At 49.1% G+C, this 23,071-nt stretch overlaps 1 protein-coding gene across 1 annotated transcript; it reads right to left on the reverse strand.

Annotated features, from left to right (window-relative positions):
• Positions 1–12,223: 12,223 nt before the first annotated feature.
• On the reverse strand, positions 12,224–21,619 carry LOC104504801 (group 10 secretory phospholipase A2-like; the record flags this gene model as incomplete). Its single annotated transcript, XM_010154043.1, has 3 exons — positions 12,224–12,465; positions 15,606–15,712; positions 21,454–21,619. Coding segments are annotated over 3 exons (437 nt in total), but the record flags the coding sequence as incomplete, so codon positions are not given.
• Between the last annotated feature and the right edge of the window lie 1,452 nt (positions 21,620–23,071).

The raw sequence follows: 23,071 nt of genomic DNA on the forward strand, positions 1-23,071 counted from the left end.
GAGGCGGCCCGGGACCCGGCCGGCCGGGAGAAGCCGCGCTCCGAGGGGCCCGGCCAGTGAAATGGGGGAAGCGAGTGGTGGAAGACTCCTCGGGAAAGCCCAGGCTCATGTTTGTAAAGCTGCTGAGCTCTGCCGAGTGATTTCTGCCCACGCTGCGAGCACCCAGGGCTTTGAAAAGCTGAGCTCCCCGGTTGGCACCCAGCAGTGCCCCTCACATCGGGGCACCCGGCTGGAGGGACGATGGCTTTGCAGGTTTGTGCCCTCTGGATGCCTTGGGAGGGATGGCTGCCTAGGCAGGGAAAGAAGGAACAGAGCAGCCGGATGTGAAGCGCTGCTATCCCTTTTCTCTTGCTGCTTCCCCAGTGAGCTGAGGCTCTTCCTGAAGGGACATCTTTGGCCCGTGTGACACCTGCCCACTGGTACGTTAGCAAAGGTGACAAAAGTCCCTGTGGCTTACGTCCCCTTGCAGCCATCAGCCCTGAGAGGGAGGCTGTACCACCACTGACTGTGAATCTCCAAAATTTACAAGCAAGTGTAAAAAAGAATGCATGTTTTATTTCATTTTTGTTGCTGGTTGGCTCGATTTGGACATCTGAAACTCAATTTTTTCAGGCTTTTCTCAACAACACTCAGGGGACCGGTTTTCTTTTTGTCTGAAAGTTGAGATTCTCCCTGCATCATATCGGGTTATCCAAGTTGGAGAAGCTTCACATTCAACTGATGGCTGCCAGCAACAACACCCCATTGTATTCTTTCAATTACAAGCTGTCTGGCCTGACAGTTTTGCTCAGACATTGCCTATTTGACAGAGGATTCACAAGCAAATTGCTGTTACAGGATGAAATGAACATAAACAGCATTTGCAGCGACAACGGTAGTATGTCCATTGCAACACACTTGAAGGTTTTTTAGAAATGTACCAAATACTTGGGTTTAAATCAGACACTGTTTGGAATGCCTTTGCTCCTGCCCCATCTTCCCACGCTGACTTCTCTAACACACAGTCACGGACAGTACTCTAAGCCAGTAGCTCAGTCCCAGTTCCTCTTGATCTGCCGGGTGGCTTTGACTTTACTGGCTATTCCCTCCTCAAACTATGGTTTTGACTCCTCTAACTTTCTCCTTTCATAGATATGTTGGTTTTGCTCACTAACACTTTGGCAGTACCTCCTTCAGAAGACTCTCACAATCTACCTTCCAGCTTCCTCCAGAAGTGCTGTGTTGCCCTGCACTTGGTCCGAATTCCCTTCTTAACATATAGTTTACTTTTGAGTGACTACTTACTGGTAATCCCAGGTCTTCCCTTTCTCCCAACCCGTTTCAAAAAAAGAACAAATATTTGCCTTTTAGGATCCGTTAGCTGTACTCCCTCTAGCCTATCCTGCTTTCGTGGATACGGATGTCACCACATCAAAGCTAGAGCAAAAAGTGGCCACTTAAGGAAGGGGTTGTTCCTCTTGAAGCTGTTTGGTCAGCAGAGTTTCCCAAGTCAGATGTGGAATTTCTTGACACGGTTATTGTGGAGCATCCACGAGCAAAGATGCAGATCACAGGGTTTATTCAAAGCATATGCAAGAACGCCATAAGACAGTAGCACGGTCACAGGTTTCCTCATGGTGCAGTGGGGGCTTGTTGGGGGTCCTTCTTGCTTTCAAATACAAGAAAAGCAGAAATACTTATGCCTCTCTCAGCTGAATTGCGCTTTGTGTTTTAACCAATGAGGAATTGAGTCTTTACTGGATACTCAAGCACAATTCCATTATCTGAAGAGTCCTAAGGATAAGCAAACTCATTAGATAAAGCCAACAGGCTTCTGGAAAGGTGTGCCGTAATCCCTAATCCCATTGCTGAGGGCAGAGGAGTCAGCCAACTAGTGAGAGCAGCACGAGTTCGGCTCAGTAGAGTGGTAACACTGCTAGCAGGGCTGGATGCTACAGGTGAGGCTTCGGGGGTGCTGAAGCTCTTCCCACAAAGCAGTGCTGTGCGTAAACCCAGGCTTCCCGCTCCAGAGCACGCCTGCTAGTTTTGCAGATAAGACATCCGCTTTAGCAGTTTCCCCCTCCACCATGGTGGCATAGATGAGCTTTGTTTAAATGGAGTTTAAGTAATCAACTTCTGGTGAAAAAGAATTTGCTCTGCGCTTGAAAAAAATGCTTTGGGGAATGCATTTTACCTATCGACATCTTGTGCGTATGGCCACAAGGATGCTGAGTTCCTATAACTGCCTTTCATGGTGAATTAGGATGACAGGAGTCGGGCTGCTCAGAAAATCCAGCCAGTGCTCTTTCTCTTCTCACCTGCACTAGGGAGGGGTTCCGCAGAAGTGAGGTCTTCTTTTGAGCATCTGGATGTTCTCTACTCAGCCCAAAGGCCTGGTTTACACAAGGCCATAATGAAAACCAACAGATTATCTCCCCTCTGCTCTCAGAGCATTTTCGGCATCTTCTCTGGGAGAGATCAGAACAGCCCCCGGGGAACTCATTGTTGTCAGTTCAGACATGGCTGCCATCCAGGCAGCAGGCAGAGCACTGGGAGCTCAAAGCTGTGGTAACTTTAGTAAGTGTGACATTCACTGGGCAGAATGCGAGGTCCCGTTGCAATAGCACACACGCATTTTTTCTGCCCATACTACCGGAGGGAGAGACGGTGAGGCCATATACTTCAGCAACTATGAGCCAGCAGATTGGGAAGTTCTGTAGATCTGCAGTGTCTTCATTCCTTCTCTTCTTGCTGGTGGGTGAGTACTCAACTGCCTTCCTGAATTAGAAGAAATACAGCTTATTCCTCGAGTTTGGCTTGAGAGGTTTTCTTCTTTTTTTCAAAAATCACCTTTCTGCTGAGGGCTTCCTCAGGCTGCAGGAAAACTGTACCTAGCGTGGTGCATTGCATTAAAACATACGTTTCTTTATAGATACGTTCCGGTTTAGCTAATAGAAATGTTCAGAAAGAGTATTTTTGCCTGTCTTTTTCAAGATGAAAGGCTGTGTATCATCACTGCTGGAAGCTTTATTTCTATTTCGGTTCTCTGATATGTTAGCAACCGGTTATCCTCACAAGGTAGTTATTTGTATCCATTTGCGAATGCCAGCCTCAGCCCAGGGCAAAAGTTGTATAAATTAAGATGAGCAATGTGCAGTCACTGATCACTTAATTGTAGGCAACTGGGAGCTGGGTACAGCTTGTATAGCACCCCCATGGCACCAGCTGCGTGCGAAGCTGAGCTCTGAAGCCAACCAAACCACCTGAAAGACGGTCGTTCCAGCATGAGAGGATTTTTCTGAGGGTTGAATATCGAGCCCTGTTTGCCCTCAACCTCTCCTCCATCTATTGAGTGGGAACAAAGGAGTGGAGGCTCAACTAGAAAGGTCAAACTTTGCACTGACCTCCACCCACCATTTTGGTTCCCCTATGCTGTTGGCAGCGGCAGAAGAAGCTTGCAGGGCTGCTTGGGTTTCCTGTGGGTACCAAAGAGTAGGTTAGAGGCTCCAGGTCTGGAAAAAGAGCCCAGGTATGTTTTATTCTTTCCTCTTGTCACCCCACCTCCTCTAGCCCGCCTTGTGTATTTCTCATTCACAGCCAAGGTTATGGCCTTACATGGGAAAGAATCAACCTGCAGATTACGTAAACGGGAGGCTGGTGGCTTAGTAGGTGCCCTGTTAGTACTGCCAAATGCAGAGTGCATTGTCACATTACAGGAAGTCCAGAGAGCTTTCTCCCCTCACGGTTGAAAACTGGCCCTGAACTACCGACTTCATATGACAATGACCTATTAGATCATCTAATCATTTTTCCAGGCCAAGACGAGCTCATCCATGCTGTATTTCTCTGTGTTCGGTCTAGCTCAAGTGCTTTCACCAAAAAGCCTTGCACTGCTCTCTGTCAGGGACCGATCCCTACAACCCCCGTGGCCGGGGACTCGCACATCACTCTACTAATGAAGCGATTGACGTAAAAAGAGCTTGGAAGCAGAGTGAACAAGGCATTTGGCATGGTATGCTCCCAGATGCCAGTATGATAAGGGCATTGTGTATTTGAATACCAGTGAACTAGCATGTTCCAATTTTGCAACCTGACAAAAGAAAAAGGAAGAAAGGGGAAAAAAAATAGAGAGCTGTGCTGTGACCTTCTCAGTGAAACCCCCAAACAGAGCTGGGGCAAAACGATACAGCCTAGTCCTCTTGTATTTTGAATTTCCTGACTAGCTTTAAGTTACATGATTTGTATTGAGTCAAAGATAGGGGATAACACAGATGACAAGGCCAGTTATTTAATGATAGGAGGTGCCAAACTCATGAAGAACAGAGCCAACATCAAAGAACGTTGTTCCTGCTCAGTTATGGTCTCTACACCACTATGTGGCTGTGTAAAAATGGTACCTTTTACATCACTAAAAGGAAAAGAAATTCTCATTGCATTGCAGGGAGCATGTAGGGGAAGGCTGGAATACTTGCAGAGGAGAAGAAACTGTGTGGCCATTCCTTGAAAACGAGGTAGCAGTGGCACATAGTGCTTTCGCTAACGCAGCAACATCCGGTGGACGTAATGGTTAACGAACAGAAACCCATGGCGAAACTGCTCAAGTTCACTCTGACAAATAACCAAATACATCACATCAGAATATTTGATGCACAAAGACTGTAATATATTAAGCCCCCATCAGCTTTGTCAAGTGTCTCAACTATACTTTGTACTTTGTCCAAGTACCTTGTCAAGACACTTAAACTTTTATGACTGCTGTTATCCAACTGGAAAGGGAAAATCTAGACCCCATATTCCCCTGAGAAGCCCCAGTGGGCTCATTGGTAAGATTATGTATGAACATGAGGATAATGTCTCATCCAGTATCTTCAATAAGGACAACTCATTTTAGGGGACTGGATCCAAACCTACAATAATATTTGGGTACCTAATTCTCAGGCATCCAGTTCCCATGGATTGATGTTCTAGTTACAAGGCCAAAATTTTCACTTTGAGGTAAAAACATGGGGGACCAAACAGCTCTGAAGGTTCTTCACATGCTTTGTTGTACCTCATCTTATAGCCAGCTTTTATTTTCTATAGATTTTTGCATCCATGAGTTCTCGCTTGTCTGATGTTTAAACTGTAAGGTCTATACCCATCTGTTTATAAGGCACCTAGAACAGCAGGGCCCTGCTGTCTGACAGAAACTGGCAGTGCTACTCCCATACGAGTCATAAATAATAATAATGATGAATACAGCTGTGATTTTGTGCACAGGCACGCCCGGAGGAGCCATTCAAGTAACTCTCAAACCAATCATCAAGGGGTTTGGTTTTCCATTGCCTTGAGACATTTGTCCCTGAGCGTGGAGAGGCCATTGTCCTTGTGAAGCTTTACCAGACCCAGACAATAGCGTTTCAGACCCTTTGGATGGCAGTGAGAGACTCAAGACAATGGAAAGTCACGACCTTCACTGTGGAATAGTCTGCAGCCCTTGAGAGGGCACCCACTAGCGTGAAGGGAGACTGTTTCACCTGAAGAAAATAAAACAACAGAAGAAACTTTTCCCAAAAGTTGGTCTGAACTCCTTCTTGGTGACAGCTGTTGGTTTGTTTTTATGAGTTCATTTTTCCTTCTTTTTGAGACAGCAACTGTTCCTCTCATCTTCTGAGCCCAGGCTTGTTTCCACAAATGAGCTCCATCCACACTACTCTTATCTTGAGGCTGTTTGATGCCATGATTAGCAGCTGAGAGAAGGCAGGTTTGAATCTCTGCCACAGACATGTTTTTCTAACACAGGGTAGCAGGAGAATGTGGTCCTTTCACAGAGAATAGCTGTCACTCTTAGTATCAATACCTACAGAATGCTAGTGTGCCGTCACTCGGGTCGCTGATAGGGTCTTCTGAAGGTTCAGTCTTTGGCAACGGAGAGTCTTCCCAGAATTTCAAGATTTGCTATCCTGAAACTGGAAGTGCATGCCAGAACTTCTAAGAAGCTCACATTCTGTTTTAGGATGCAGGCAGTTGCTTTAGGATGCATACATATTCACTGTACTTGTCAGAACACAGCCTGTGCCTAAGTGTACATCCGTTTTCTGCATTGCCTCAAAAGCAGTTGCGGCAGGGACATCAAATCCCGAGACTTTTTGGGGTGGGAAGAAAGAGGTTTGTGTTCCAGATGGAAATGTGGCTGAACAGACTCTGCATTTCACCCAAAGCCATTGGGCAATGGCATTAATCTTCCCCTAGCATGGCAGTGGAAAGGAACTGAGGATCAGGAAAAGACCTGTCCGTTCATGTGAACATAATCTAAGCAGGAACTAGGAACAGACTCCCTATCCTCAAACTGACTACCCTCGGCTCCCAATTCCAGGAGCCATTCTTTGTGCCGGTGACAGGTCAGGAGCAGCTGAAAGGTTTATCATCCTGTCACCCTCAACGCTCCTCTTCTTTCTCTTTCCTGGTACAGATGTTGGTGCTCGTGGTGGAAGTGCAAGCAAGGAGAACACAGCTGTAACTCGCGTAACAGCACAGCCTTTGCTGGTGACAACACCTGAGCCATGGCACCTTTTGGTGACTCAAACACCGGCCAAGGAAAAAGCCAAAGAGGGTGAAACCGTGGTCTTAAATTGCCACTTTAACAGCCCACAACGTCCCTCCCTGACTGACCTGACGGTGAAGTGGTACAAAGAAGATGAAAAGGGGCAGATGGACCTGTTAGAAAGCAATGGGACTGTCCTGCCAAATAACTCCAGGGTTTTCATGAGTGGAGACTTGTCCCAAGGAGATGCCTCCCTGGTGATCCTCAATGTGACAACCAGTGACCACGGTATTTATTTCTGTGAGGTTACACTGCCGGACGGGAAGGTGGTGACAGGAGATGGCACAAAGCTCAGGATCAGGAGGGCTCTGGGTAATATTTGATGCTATTTACTTCTCCCTTTTCCTCCTCCAGAGCTGGTGTACACGCTTGCAGAAGGAGGGAAGTTGGCCTGTTTGGCCTCTCGCAGCCGGGGCCTGCTGTCATGGGGCTCTAGCATTTCCCGTTGTTTTCATTAGGCAGCTAATTTTGATTGGCTCGCCTCTATAAGCAGACACATAGGTATTATTAGAAGGAGGGGCATTTACAACCAAAAAAAGAAGAAGAAATAATGTTATCACTAGAATCAAAGTCAGTGCCAAGAATGAAAGAGTCAGACAACTTCTCTTGTACTCACAGCTCTATTTGGAGAATCCCCGTGGGTGACGGGTGTCAAGATGCCATCTGAGGGAACCACTCTGAACTCTTTTTTATTGACATTATTCCTCTCCAGCCCACCGACTTGCGTATTCATTCCTTAAGTGACATAGGTAATCCCACAATAAACGTGAGGATCACGGTACCATTTCTGCTTCACTTGATTCACACTAAAATCCAAGGAACATTAGAAGTGCCACGCTATGTTCTCTTAGCCCTGCAAACAGGCACTGGGCATATTAAGGGAGGAGAGAATTTGCTTTGCCTTTATCAGCTGGAAATGTCAAAGCAGCTTTCCCTTTTTATGTAGGCTAAACACATTCCAGTCCCAACAAATCAACACGTCAGAAGGTTTATTATCTTGTTATCTAATTAACAAGAAATAGCACCTTCTGTGTCAAGAGTAAATTGTGCAAGTGCCATTTCCCCCCTTCACTCATTACCAAAGCTTTAGCTCACCGGGATTCACTAAGCCTTTGCCCTTTTGAGCCCGAGTTGTTCTGTTACTAATTTTCATAAAGCTACTCGGTGTAAACCGTAGCACTAACAAGGCAAGAAAACTGTGCCCCCCCTGCAAGGGCTGGGGCATGTGTCTAACAAGGCCTGCCCTCGGCTTGATCCCGTCGTCTCAGGAGCGCAGGTTGCAGTGTCTGCACCCTGCCCTTCAGTGTTCCTGGGAAGATGAAAGGTATCATTTCTGCCCTACACCAGAGGTCACGGGAATAGGAGAAATACAGCTCATAAAGAAATGCTAGGTGCCACAGATCCCGACTGTGCGCCAGCTTACCTCACTTAACATGAGGAATTAGCTGACTCTCTTAACTTGCCCATTGCAGAAGCAAAGGGCATGGATGTTGAAGTAAGGTAAGTAATGGTTCCACAGCACCTTCATCGCCTTCACTTTGCTGATGAAACAAGCTGCTCCACAAATTTAAAGTGCAGGATACCTTCCTGTCTGCGGGAGCGTGGGGAGGTTTAGATTAGGTATCAGGAAGAAGTTCTTCCCAGAGAGGGTGGTGAGGCACTGGCACAGGTTGCCCAGAGAAGCTGTGGATGCCCCATCCCTGGAAGTGTTCAAGGCCAGGCTGGATGAGGCTTTGAGCAACCTGGTCTAGTGGAAGATGTCCCTGCCCATGGCAGGGGGTTGGAACTGGATGGTCTTTAAGGTCCCTTCCAACCCAAACCACTCTATGATTCTGTGATTCCTGTATGCGGGAGAAGGGAGCGGGCTTTTTACCGGTGAGCCGGTTTGCTGGATGTCCATCCATTCAGCTAAGTAGCACAGAGTAGTGGCTGCTGCTGTGACCAGGTGGCCCAATGCTTGGAAATCCGTGTGTGAATATGGTGGTAAAACCATCCAAATTTTCTAGTGAAGCTTAAGTATAACCACGTAGATATATGTAGTGAGTGCCTGATCGTATTGTAACTGTAGATAAAACTGGGAGGCTTTTAATCATTCTTTTATTACCCTTACTGGGTGAGTCACGTGGCAAAACAACTACCATGAGCATGAGGCAGTCACTTAAAAACCAATCAGATCTGTCGCGTGCCATGGCCCAGCCAGTTTCCCTCTCTTCAGAGACATTCAGACGCTAAGCCACAGGGCAGATGCCCTCCATGATGCACCCCATAACCCTTCCAGCAGTCCATCCTACTGTGCTCACCTGACCAACGGCTCTTCCTGACTCATCCTTCAGTCCCTACAATAGAGCCAGAATGCTAGCATGCTCGTATCTCAGAGAAAATGGGATCATCCCATCTCTGCCATGCAGCAGTCCCAGAGAGGAACAAGTCAAAGCCAGGACTGCCTGCCCTCAGGTGCTGTCTCCTTTGGAGGCAGACGGGGAGACCAATGACCTTCTCCAAATTGTCAGGGTGTTTTCTTTCCATTGAAGATAAAGCATACAGGCATGAGTCCCATTAATTCAGGCAGCAACGTCTTTTGCCATCCCATAGCATCCAGCTGTTAAGGGAGGTTGCTAGGGAGATGGGGCTGTCCTATCTCTGAATCCCCAGGAAGCATAGCAGCTTCCTACGTAGGAATGAAAAAAATCAGTAGCTCCATAGTGCAATACACTCTCTCCCGTGTAGAAGCCCATGATCTCATGTCAGACAAGACATCGGCATAATCAATATCATAATAAGTATCTTCCTCTGCAGCCGCTGCAGAAAACGTGCTGCATTCCAGATACTAGCCTGGACAACATCTTACGTTACTCTGTCTACCCTCTCTTCTCCCCCAGGCTTGTTTGGTATAGAAGAGTCCATTGGAACAATCATCGGGGTTGTGGCGGCCGGTATCGGAGGCGTAGTGGTGCTGATCATTGTTTTAACGCCGCAGCTGAGGAGGTGCGTCCTCTGCGTGAGACAAGGCTCTCGCCAGGGTAAGGAACACAAACCAAAACCCGGAACCCCTTTCGAGAAAGCTGTCCCCCACCGCCCGTTTCCAAGGACACCTTTTTTTAAAGTTCAGGAGGAGTTAGCCATTTACTTACCTCTGGTCAGACACGGGAGCCGGTCCAGGAAATTAGCAGTGTGGATGCAAATCTTAATAAGGCTGGCTCTATGTTCCATCTCTTTTCCCAACAGTTTTTTGTTTATGTGGGGTAGAGCTTCATGCACGGGCCTAATGAGTTACCTGTAAACAAAACAGTAGGATCTTCTTTAATTGTCACTTCCTGCACAGAGTTGTTCAATGGGATGCTGCTTCTTTTAAAAACATCCTGGGTCTCCGGTTCTTTTAGGTTCATGCTGAAGGATGGTTCTTCCTCCCACCAGCTCTGTGCTTACATCCGTATTCTTGTAATGCTCGGGCACAGAAAGCCTGTGATGGGCTAAGAGTGTGTTTGGGGTGTGGTTTGTAAAACCCAGCAACACTTTTATTAGCTCAGCTGATGAGGTTGGGAAAATGAGATGTTTTTATCACACACGAACCAAAGAAACGACCCGAGAAGAGGCTGGTGTACCCCAAAACTCACCTGTTTCTTCCAGCTGTGTCAGCTGGTCTGTTCAGAGTAGACCGACGCCAGAGGCTGGATTTCAAAACAAGCTTAGTTCCATTTAGTGCAACCCAGGATGTGGCCTGCGGTTCCCACCGAGCTCAGCTGGCTTTTTGCTTCCAGTGGGGACCCGTGCGACTCGGCATCTCTGCTCCCGGCATCCAAAAATCTTGCTCGGCCGGCTGAAAAAAAATAAGGGATGAAGGCAGAGCTGCCCTTGCCATTCACTGGGGCGCTGCCGCCACCTGATGGCCAGCCTGGCGGGGACAGGGACAGGGACAGGGACAGGGACACGGCCAGGAGCTCTGCCTGCCTTACCGGGAGGGTCTTCCAGACCTTGCGAGTAGCGCAGCCGCCCCCCTCGCTGCCCACACGGCATCATCCCTTTGCAAACCCTCTGCAGCAACAGAGTTCACAACATCTTTACTTGCCAGAAAGCCTTGGAAGAGTTTATCGTGTTGCACTAACTCTGGCTCGCTCTCTCTCCTTCTCGCTCAGCGTAGCTTAAGGTGCAGCATTACAGCAGGCGCTGGAAGATGCGGAGGCTACACGCGGAACAACTTGCGATGCTCCGTAAGCCAAAACCAGAGCTCTAGATGGAATAAAAGCTTTTGCCCCAGTACATGATGTCTTTGGCATTTTTATTTCTGCTAGTCTGTTTCTTTTCTCCTGCAGCTTTCACAGCCACAGTGGCACATTCAGCATCCTCCTGCAGCCAGGAGCAGAACCGCCTTTTGTCAAGGGATTTGTGTTACCACCTGCCAAAACCCTACTTGGTTTGGCCACATATGTCTGAATCTAGACTCCGATGAGGTGCCTTGGGTCTTTCCCTGCCGTTACTTCTTATTTTAAAGGTGGTACCCAAGTTTGTCAGCTGTGCTTCAGGAGGGACAGACGGATCCTGACCTCCCCGGGGCCCTCACCGACTCAGGGAAACCATCTGCGAACACGGACTGGAGGAAATCAAGTGTGTTCCAGCTGGAGTGCAGGCAGAGTTCCCATCTGCCTCTCGCTATTAGAGGCTCTTGTCCTGTTGGCTTGCTCCAGCCTTCAGGCTGTAAGAGCCAAAGTCGGCCCACTCAAACACAGAAAATGGGCTTCCTATGGCTTTCTACTTTCCGTGACTGAAAGAAATGGGATTTTGGTTTACTTTAGCTGGAAGGAACCATAGTATTTGCATATAAGCTCTAATGTCCTTAAAAAAAAAATGAGAGAGGAAAGATTTGCTTACGTGACTAAAGTTACCCGCAGCCTGTTTCCTGATGTGGTTCCCAGGTAGTCGGTGGCCAGGGATAAGCCAACACCTGTACAGGAGAGCAGCGTAGCAGCTCTGACACGTGTGTGGCAGGTAGGAAACACGTTCTTGTGCAATGTGGGGAAGTGCCAACTAGTAAAAGTCGGAAAACCTTGCTGGCCGGGCAAAGGCAACAGCCTGGTGTAACTCTGCTCATCTTGGGGTGTGCCTGGGAAGTGTCCCCCGTGCTGTGAGGCAGGAATAAGGGATGAGGGACAAGAGAGCTGGCTCTGTAAGCAGAGAAATACACATCCTGCAAGAAAGGATGGAGCCCCACCTTGGGCCAGACTCTGCTTTTCCTTTGGGTAGGACGCAGAACTCCTCCCAGCACAAATAAGGAGGCATCCTCCCTCTTTGATGTCCCCACTTCTCCTGCAGTTCTAGGAAAATAAAGTGGGTCACTCTGCTTCCAGACTGGCACCCCTCGGATTTTCCAAGGCAACATATCTTTGAAGAGAGATGTTGAGGTTTTGGGGTTTTTTTACAAACAAGTCCAGCAGATATTTTCCAGATCACGTGCAAAAGTGTGCGAGCTGAAGGTCAGGCAACGTGCAAGGACAACAAAGCCATTTGGCGCTGGGTAAGGAGTTCTCACTGCGCTTGCAGACTGAACCCGCAGTGTCTGCCGAGGCAGCAGTCAGAGCAGGATCTCATCCTTACATCAGTGTGCGTTTCCCTGTCTCTCCTCCCCATAAACCCTGACCTGCTAGAAATTCTCTCACACCACTGTTAGCTCTGGTAAAAAGGGGTAACGTTTTTATTGCGGCACCTTCAAATTCAAAGGGTTAGAAGAAAGGTCCCAAGAAACGACTATTCTGGCCCCCTGTATCTGAAATGGCAAGTGGGATGGGTCTGTCCACACAAGAAGTCCGGCCAGAGGATGAAGTGTGGGTTGTACGGGGCTGCTCCCCAGCACTTGGCTGCTTCTTGGTCACACAGGCACACCATTTTCTCACACCGGTCTGTCAGGTTATCTGCAAAAGAAAATGCGAGCAGAGGATGAGAGTCTGCATTGGAGGAAGGCAAGAAACAGTTGTGAGAGGAAAAATTCCTTAATAGAACACTTCTCAGGGAACAGAAGCTGTGGGAGCAGGAAGAGAGAAGAAACGACGTCTTGTGTGTGGATCTGACGCTCCCCTGTCCTGTTTCTGACAACAGGTCTGACCTTAACTGACCAAGAGCATCAGAAAGGAGCAGCTACCTGTAAACTGGCAATGCTTATAAAAACCTGCCCAGCACAGAGCGCTCCCATCTCGAGAGCTGTGTGAGCAACGGGGGTTTAGTTCAGCGGCCAAAGACAAAAAAGAAACTTAAGTTAGCTTAGCCTGAGCTAAAAATAAGCCATTTTCCCTCAGTTAGTTAATTTCCCTTCTAACTCCTCCCCCTGCAAATCAGACCAAGTTCAAAAGAAGAAAAAAACCCGCTGCTCTGAAAGGAGGAGTCTCCCAGAGGGACATTGGGAAACCTGAGGACATCTGAGCACCCACCGGGCATCCTTCACTCATGCGCTGTGAGTTGCGCTTGCATCTCTCTGATCACAGCGGAGGAGCCAAGGAACTCCGCAGCGGGGTCAGGTACCTGATTTTCATGAGTCAGCAGCTAACAAGCTGATCAAAATCCTACGTATGGAACTATTTATAGTGAAATTATATGACTACATGGCCAGGTGAAGACTATGAGGGACGTCAAAGCAACTAACTCAGGTAGTTACACTGCAAATGACTGATTTGGGGTTAACGAATCCCATCCTGCCCATAGGTGGTTATATAAAGCACGGTGCCTTCTTTATTTGAGGCCGCTACTACAGATTATCTAACACCCACCAAACCCTGCACCAGGCAAAGTTTAAAGTGTAACTTTATGCCAGTGGATGGGGACTTTGCTCCAAAACCAGCTGCAATGAGTATAGGATTCAGATTTCACTGGACTTTGCTGGATCAACCCTGTACCTGAGAAATAAGAAGAGCCTGTATTTCTTAAGCTTTTCTGGAAATATCACTTGTTTATCAGTAAAATGTGTTTCAAGGGTTCCACTGATGAGGGCTCAGCGCTAAGTCCATTTTTTTCTTAGCTACCCATCCTGCCTGACTTGGTCCTTGCTCCCCTGCTCCTTGAGTTCTTCCTATGCTGTGCCATCCACTGTCCATCTAAAGTGAGTGGAAGAGTCCGGCTTGGCAGTCATTTCTCTTAGAAAATTAGAGCAGAATATTGGTTTTGACCAGCCCCCCAAAGCTTACAACCTTTTCTGTATTCCAGATATTTATTGAATGGAATTTGCCTACATATCTGAACTGAAAAATATGGTTTTGACAAGTTTTTTCATTCCACAAACAAAACTGCGTAACAGCGGCAAAGGTGGGGAGGAGGAGAAATCCCAGATAAAATGAGCTTCTATGTCATATCCCTGAAAAAAGTCTGTGTTGATGATTCAGTGCCAGGCAACAGGCCTTTATTTCTTCTTGTACAGGAAGGACAGTGCAAGCAGTTCTGCTTCTGATGTTCCTGGACATCACTACCCTATGCCCAGCAAGCATGCCTGGGAAGGTAATCCTTCATCCCTTCTGTTTGAATTCCATCAGACATTAACCTTCACACCTCAGTAAAACCTGCCGTGCTGTAGCCTGAGGTAGGAAATTTGCCTTCGGAGCGTGTTTCTGTTGTTCCTCCCCACGAGGCATGTCAGGGGAAGTGACGCCTGCTGAGGGCTTGTGGAGAGCAGCTGAGGGATGCTGATGGATGCTCAGGCCTTGCCTGGCCATCAGCTAAGTGATCAACGGGGTCTGTTTAACTAAATACTTGTTAGCCAGGCTGGAAGCGCTGCAGCCGAGTGCACTCTTACGTGACATACATTGCTTATGTCTCATGGGCTCGATGGTAGGTCTCACATCTGCAGCTGGGATTGTGCCTCCACAGCAGAAAGAAACGGGATTTTTTTTTTCATGTCGAAGCAGCTAGCAGAAAATATCAGTCAGCTATGGAAATAGGAGTGAGCGAGAGAGAGAGCAGTTACACCTTAAAGCAAGACATTCCTTAGCCAGCACTTCGTATTTCATAGGTTGTCCTGGCACTTGGAAAAGAGCGACTGCAGATACGCTGTGCCACGTCCCGTATCTGCTGGCAGATTTTCAGCTGCTGGAGAGGCTGAGGATTGCACCGGTAGGATATGGTCTGCTGACAAGGTAGGAATTGTCTTCTGGAGTTCAAGCAAGTAGCTTTGACGGCGTGGGGACAAGTTTTATTCTCGCATGTTTCTCTTCAAACTTTCAAAGTGTTCCACAATGGATTTTACCATCGGGGACATTTTAGAGACTTAGAAACAGAAGTGACAAATTCTAAGACTCAAGTCATCTGGTGTATGTCAAAACAAACTGCTGCGAGCCACCGACGGGCTGTGACTGTGCAATTGAAGACCTCCTTGTCTGGGTACCAGCTGTAGAGCTGAGCACAGCCGACTCCTGCTGCATGTCTGCGGTGCTCGAGAGCGTTCAACTCCGCAGGTTTCAAAAATCCACGATGGGGCCCTCGGGCTTCAGGCTGGAGCCCCACGTGAGGCAGAGGCAGGCTGGCACCCTGTTTAAAACCTGTCTTATGGACAGGCATAATAGCGTGGCTCTTCTCTAGCAGTAGATAATTGGGAGTAAAACAGTGAATGGTCCCACTGGAGGGAGGGCCAAAACTGCCCTGGGAAGACAACCCCTGCAGAAGTGGTCGCAGGCAGACCACTGTGTTGGGAAGGTGTTGGGAAGGAGCAGGTGTGCTGAACGTGGGTGGGCAGAGAGGCTCCGGAGCGGCATCGGCACCCTTGCCAAACTGAGATGGCTTGTCGGCTCCCGCTCCTGCTGCTCTTCAGCCTGGGGAGGACTCAGGCTACCTGGGATGGGTGGTGCTGCGGCCCCAGCCTTCCCCCCACATCCAGCTGGGGACTCCTGGCAAGCCTAGTGATGCAGGCAAGGGATGGGCAGAGAGCTCAGAGGAGACTGATGCTGCCCAAAGTGGTCTGAAACCAGCTCATCATATACAGACCTCCCCCTGGGGCCCACAAAGCTCTTCAGTCAGCCCAGCACCTGCGGAGAAGGGAGCGAAGGGAACGCGAGGCAAGCGAGGATTTCCTTACCGCACCGCACGGCGTTCTGCTCGCAGACCCACCGGTAGCGCTGCGCCTTGGGGCTGCAGCCCTCCCGCTCCGCCTTGTCGTAGCAGCAGTCGTGCCTGTGGCAACACCTGGGAGAGAACAAAAGGCAGAGGTTGGGCACCCTCCTGCATCCTACGCGTTTTGCTCGGGGGTGTTTGCCTGTACCCCAGGAGTACTTGCCATCGTCTGTTGATGAACCTGGCGTCTCTTTGGAAGTTCACATGGCTAAGGAGCTCATTAATGCCGTATTTGTTCCCATGACCACCGTGCTTCTTTCTCTGAGCTTTTGCCCTCAGAAAGGCGGGTGCAGTCAATACAGGGTAATCCCACCCCCTGAAACGGAGCTGAAGCATCACTATGAGGTGTGTGATCGTGGCTCGCCGCTTTAGGCTTAGACCCATCCCAAAATTTGGAGTTGGGCGGGGTTTTTGAGCGTCACCAAGCGGCTTCATCTCTTCAGTTCACCTGGACCTGCCACGTGCTCTTTCGCCCATCCAGTTTCTGAGGCTACAGACTCATCAGCCTCAGCAGCAGGATGCGTATCAGTTAACTTCAGATCCCTAAAGGTAAATACCTATGTCCAAGGCATTGATCTACCCTCCCTTTGTGCATGCATGAGCCACAGTTCATATTACCGTACTACAGAGACCTAACATAGGTCTGAAACATGGCATTTGAAGGTGCAATGGCTTTCCATTGACCATAGAGGGGGCTGAGGGTGACTAGCTCCACTGATGATACATGTCCGACAGGCTAGGCACTGACATAATTCCCACCATCGATTACTTCAGAATTTATAGAAAACTTGACCCCGCTTGAATTTTATTTTGGTAGTTTAGTGACTCAGAATAGGTCAAGAAAAGATTCAGCCCTTTGAGAGGTCCTCTGCCAGGTAACAAAGGTGGTTTCAGCAAGAATGAGAGGTCAGAGGTTGGAGTCAGAGGGTGCTCTCCTACACTTCCAGCAGCTGCCCGTGAAAGATCACGGGGACGCTACAGAGAGACCGCTCTACTAGCTGGGGAGCATTGCGGCAGGCTGATCTTAGGGGCAAATGAAGAGCAGACAGCTTCTAGAGAAGTCATAGAATCATAGAATTGCAGAATGGTTTGGGTTGGAAGGGACCTTAAAGACCATCCAGTTCCAACCCCCCTGCCATGGGCAGGGACACCTTCCACTAGACCAGGTTGCTCCAAGCCTCATCCAGCCTGGCCTTGAACACTTCCAGGGATGGGGCATCCACAGCTTCTCTGGGCAACCTGTTCCAGTGCCTCACCACCTTGGAGTCCTAGGTGTGAACCTCTTCAGGAGGTTGCTGAGCTGGCCAAAAGGGAGCATGGCTGTGCCAGGGCCCATCGATTACCAAATCCAGCTCAGGACCTTGTTATCTCCAAGGCCTGAAGCCGGTGACCTGAAAAACCAGTAGAAGTCTGAGATCCACCATTATATCCCCCTGTAACAGTGGAATAACCTTGCAAGAAGAATAAGGTCCCTTGTGCAGGAAGCGGGACTAGGGACCAGTTGGGAGCTGCCATAACTTACCCGAGAGCTCAGGAGCATAACGACCCTCATCACCTCCTGCTGCAGGAAGATTTTGCCCTTTTAGAGACTGGTTTATGGATATGAGAGCTGGTGGGCTGTGTGAGGTGGTAAGGCAGAGGAAAAAAAAGCACAATTTTTGAAGCGCAAAGAAGAAGATCCACCACTGACACAAATCCTAACAAAATCCCTGGAACTAGATCAGGTGAATCGCGCGAAGGAGACGCGAGAATCAGACCAGCCACATCAAATTCAGCCTGCAAGTAACTCGCGCGATTACACACAGCCTGAATTCAGTCCAGTGTGCTTTCCCTGCTGACTGAGCTCCTGATTTAGTAGCTAAAGTAGCAATTTCATCCCACAGAACAGCCTGCAAACTAAAAGACTTCTTTTTATTTTTTTGCCTTGGCTTGCAAAGATAAACCCTGTGTGACGATTACAACCAGACTACTCACTGCAGGGTGAAACCTAGAAATGTAAGTCAGCAGGAGCAGACTAGTATCGCCCTTCATGCCAGCTCCTCAAAGGACTTCAGAATGGGGCTAAGGCCTTTGGGATACATGTATCTAGAGGTTTTCCCATGAAAGTTTACAGCAATTGCTGTAACTTAGCTTATTCAGCCCACGGAACGGGTTCTGTTGGACACGACAGCAGCAACAGGCTGTGGGTCAGATCTTTGCTGGTCCAGTCACACCTTACTCCTGGGCTTGTCCTGAAGAGGTTAAGGCCAAAGGAGAGAAGAATTTGCAGCTTTGTGGGAAGTGTGAAAGCCTCAGCTTTCTCCAACGTTTGAGTCTCTATGCAACGTGTCATACGGACATACAGGGATGTCCATATCCCCTTACAGGGATGGACTAGGGCACTGAGCTACAGCTGGGGCATGTGTCACCTGGAGGAGTTGCTGTAGCCCAGGGCACCCTGGTTAACACATCTGAAGCTGCAGCTTCAGCTTCCTCAGGGCAGGAATGGATGGAGAGCAGAGCAGGCCCATCAGCGGTGTCTCGTACACAGAGCACAAGAGGCCACGGTGGAGAGCCACGGATCAGGCTGAGCTGAGGTGGAGTGCCAGCTAGAAATCGTAGGGTTTGTGAGGTCTAGGGGGTGAGTCGAGTCAAATTGGTGAAGTTGATGTCAGGGATGGAGGAACAACGTGAAGTAGATGTGTAAAGGGAGGAGCTAGGAGCCTGTGTGCCAAGGGAATGAAGTTGCTCTTCGTGGAGAGCCAGAGGGAACAAGCAGAAGAAGAGGTAGGAGAGGTGAGAACAGATCTTGTAGGGGGCAAAAGACGGTCTGTGCATCAGGCAAGGACAAAGAAATGAGCACCAGAGAAGTGTGCTAGCTAACTGTGAGACCTCGCTGCTCCTTAGCTGGCTGGGCAAAATCAGGGTGACTGCATAAATTCTGCAGGACCACAGGATTTGGGGCATGGTTCTGCTTCCCCTTACACCAGTTGCTCCCAGTGACGCCCATCACTGCAGCGGGCTGACTGGTAGCTCACACCAACGCAAAGCGGGACGACTTTGGCTCACGTGTTACAAACATCTTCTTTGGACGTGCCGAAAGAACTGCCAGGGAGTGAAGACGTAGGAAACCTATCGTTGGCCTTGGCCACCTTCAGATGGCCCTCTCCCACCTGGAAATGCCCTTTCCTGCACCTGGGTCAGAGCGTGGTGTTAAACTTTCGACACCCTGCTAACGCTCGGTCAGACCAACGCGAACAGAGCCAGGCAGAGCACGGGTCAACAGGTATGGAAAACAAATACTGCCGTGTCAGCTAGTTAGTAAGCAACCTACTCCCCGTGTCTGGGCTACAAGACAGCCCTAATGGCAACAGACAGCCCCGGCTGGGATCAGCGGCCAGACCCCTGCCGCTGAGTAAATGTCATTAAGGTAAGAATTTGTCACGTTGTGTTTGTCACCTTAACAGCGCAGCCACCACTGCGTCCTTTTGTTTGGCTTGAACTCGGCAACCGAGGGGAAATCTTACACTCGTCCTTATGAGTTTGCCAGGACCTAGACGAGCCATGTGTGCCACCCTGCCTTTCACAGCATTCGGTGTTTTCAGGGAGACCCTGAGCACCTTCGGTCCTGCTTTGCCGCAGCAATCTGGAGGGGAACAGGAAGGGGCAGGAGAAACAAATCTATCGACTTTACACGGAAGAGATATCATTGCGTCTTGAAGTGATGGGGCCGTGAGAGTGGAACAAAAGGGAAAAGGTAATTACTGACAACCCACATCAAAGTCAGTGTGTGGAATAAACCTGATAAAAGCTTACCCACTGGATGGCTTTTTGTCTTTCCCCATAACAGAGAGGTGCTTAGAAGCTCTCTAGTCCTGTCTAGACAGACTCACTGAATTACTCACGAGAAAATGACTCCTTTGTAAGGGTCTCAGTAACAAACCCAGGAGTGTCAGGGGGGTGAGTAATTTCAGACGGTGTTTGTCACTCGCAACCAGTAGTTTTGTCACTCCGCTTCTTTCTTTTTTAGCGTGGCAGCTGTGGAAAACAACATGGTCACTTGGACAGGTGTGGGACACTCAGCCACACTGCTCTGTGGAGTCACTCTCACTAACAGGTAGCGCAAGATTCCTCTAGCAAACACAAAAGGAAATTTTTAGGGGTAAATCTAGTGGGATATTGCTGATTTATCCTAGCTAAGAACTTAAAACCTTTCTGGGTTTGTGGTTTTTGAAGTTTTTTTTAGCCACGCACTGCAGCTGAGGAACAAAAGCGAATGCACTTAAAGCATCAAGCTTCCTTTTTACAAACTCCCTGGTATTTTGAGGCATTTCCAGTTGCAGAGCCCTCCTTTTCTGTTGTTAGGATAAAATCCACATCCCACGGAAATCGAATGGCAGCAGAAACACTGGCTGAGGAACATACGGCCGTATTTCACTCTCTCTCTCTGCTTTTCAGGACTGCTGACCACTCGCACCTCCCGGAATCACCTAAACCTGAGGGTCACCCAGTGGTTATGGAAAACAGGTTTTAGGTGACTCCAGCCCTTCCGTAAAAGTACTCCAAATCAGTGAAGTCGTGCTTTACTTTAAAGGCCTGATTATGAGAGTTGGTAAAGGTCTAACAAAGTTAATGAACAGGTTTATAGACGCCGCTGTAGGTGGTGATAGTATGGAAAATTAGAAGAAGTTTCTACACCTGAGAGCTATGGTACTTTGTAGACAGTTACTCATTATTTACAACTCCCATGTTGACTGTTTCGTAGACGAAACGTTTCATAGGTACAAACTGGGGATGTGAAGAGAGGGGTTTGGAGGGAAACATCATGGTGTTAATGAAGACATCTCCTCTAGTTCTAGGGGACACTTGCTCTTTCATGCCCACAGAGGAGCTGGGCTTTAACACTGGTGTCTTTTCTTCCTTTTTCTCCTTTTTCTGTCCTGCCAATTCAGCAGAAGCCTGGTTTTGTACCAGTGTGAAATGTCTCCAGCAGCCGGATGTTCTGGAAAGCTTGGTTTTCTTCCCGGTGAGCTGCAAGCTGCCTTCGCCCCTGTGGAAAGCAGCGCCTGCTTACCGGTTAACACTCGGGCTGCTGTCTGTAGATGAACAGATAGACTGGTGTGCTCTGCCTTTGAGGTTTAGAACCAGACAAGATTGCAAATAACGGCCTCGGAGCAAACACGAGTCCATCTGCTCAGGATTTACATGTATGCTAATCGCAAAGTGGGAGAAGGAAACCTTGGATTGCAACGCCTCCTGGACTCATTGCTTTTAGCCTCAGGGATAACAAGCACAACACCTTCCCCGCTAAAAAACAACAGGGGAAATAACACCATGCTCTACCCTGTTGTCCTTCCTTGAGTCAGGGTGAACTAGCAGGCAGTGAAGGCAATAGGTTTGATTACTCCTTGCAATGATCTGGATTTCTTCCAGAGGATAAACAATGATATTCCCATCACTGCCATTTTCAGGACCTGGATGAAATAACCCTCCAAATACCTTGGTCACTCCCCCCCCCCCTTTTTTTTTCCAGACAGGGCTTACTCTTTATGAATAAACATGCAGCTATTTCAAGGAATCATATCCTGGTTCCTCCTTTGCCCTCCACCCCACACAGTACAAGGTCCCAAGAGCTCTGCTGTCACCCAGAAGGTGGTCAAACCCACGTTCAAGCCCCAAGCCGTACGTGGGCCCTCACTCACAATTCCCTGGTGCTCATACAAACTAAGTTCCCCTTCCATGAGGCAGTAACAAATCCATGGAGTCACAGGAGGATGTACAGGGGAGGCTGGGGAGACCATTGTTTCTGGACACATAGCTGAGGCTCTTCTTACCAGTCTGTTTTGTCTTTAGGCCAGCCTTGTCCTCCCAGTCCACAGTAGCATCCATAGCCAATATATGCCAAGGGAGACCGTCCTGTGCCACACGATATAGCTCCTGCCAACTCAATGATCCCTCGGGTGTGCAGTGAATGGGATTTTCCCAAAGCGCCTTTCCAAACTGCAAAGACAGGACATGGCTTCACACAAGGGTTAAAGACGCCTGATGCTGATTTTCTTCAAGTCCTTAAAGGGGGATTTTTTTGGGTTGGTTGGGTGCAGCCGTGACAATCCAATCAGCCATGACATTCGCCCTGCAAAGCGGGCCCTGCGGGGGCCTTCCCTGGGGGCTGGGCTGTGCAGAAGGCAGGTACAGACATACCCAAGCAGGGCATTTCTGCAGCGGGAGCTCAGTTCAGGCAGGACTTACCAGCTCTGGTGTGCTACCGCATGCTGGCAGCTATACTGCACCCGGGAGCAGCGCCTGCTTCTGCACATCGCTGAGCCAGAGGCGTTAAACCTTGCAGGGTCTGTGCCAGCACCACGCAGATCCAGCTGGGCTTCCAGAGCTCCCAAACCTGGGAAAGCTCACTGGCTATGCTGCGGTCCCGAGTGGGACACGAAGCAGCAGAGGACCGGCACACAACCAGACCTAAGCCGAGCTCTACGGAAAAAAATGAGGTTTCCGTGTAGCCCAAGATATCTTATCCAAGTTTCCTCTGCTATTCCAGATATTTTAATCCATTCTCCAGATGGCAAAGAGCTACTATTAATTTGTGTAGAGGGATGGCTACGCGCCCCTGAGCCCTTAATGTATACTTTGCCAAGGACGGAGGGCCTACGTTTGCCAAGATCCATGTATATCGGCTTTCTTTTGGGTGTTGGAATAGCGCTGGCAACATTTACATCCGCTTCCCTTAATACATTCCATCGAAGTCGTAATGTCAGGTTGCCTGCGTTAATTTGGAAAGACTGAAAAAAAGGGACGTCTGTGTCGGCTGAAGTGCGCGGGTAGCCACCCAAACCCATCGGGAGTTTTTTGAGTTACAAGTGGTTCAAGCAGCGTTGTGATTTCACACGTTGATTTGCAACTTTTTCAGAAACCACGGACTCCTGCCTTGCAGTAACTGTTACGGAAACCGAGGTGCCCTGCCCCTAATACTCAAACCACGGTGATGCTTTAGCTGCGAGCGTCGATGCTTGTCATGTTGACGATGGGAGCATTTCCTGCCTGGCTTTGCTGCGAAGGACCAAGCGCGCTTCGCACCGCTCCGTCCTGCGTGGCAGAGCTGCTCGCCAGCCCCGCCAGACCCCTCGTACCGAGCGCCCAAGCCCCCCCTCCGTCCCACCCCAGGAGCAAAGCCTGCCCGGACGGGGGGCACTTTGCAGCAGGCCGGGATGGAGAGGGAGCTGGGAACCCGCCACCGAAGTCGCTTTAGCACCTGCCCCCGGCTGCCGCAGCACGCTTGACCTCTTCCAAGTGCTGCGCAAACACGGACTAATTAATCCCCTAAACCACCCGAGGACTCAATACTATTATTAAAACAGTTGCTTTCCTTTTAAAACCTCGCCTCTAATCCCCTGCCTTGGGCCTCTCCCCGCATCTCCTGGGCTGGCTTGCCCTCCCAGCCTG

This window comes from Eurypyga helias, unplaced genomic scaffold (assembly GCF_000690775.1).
Source record: "Eurypyga helias isolate BGI_N326 unplaced genomic scaffold, ASM69077v1 scaffold18756, whole genome shotgun sequence".
Classification (NCBI taxonomy): Eukaryota; Metazoa; Chordata; class Aves; order Eurypygiformes; family Eurypygidae; genus Eurypyga; species Eurypyga helias.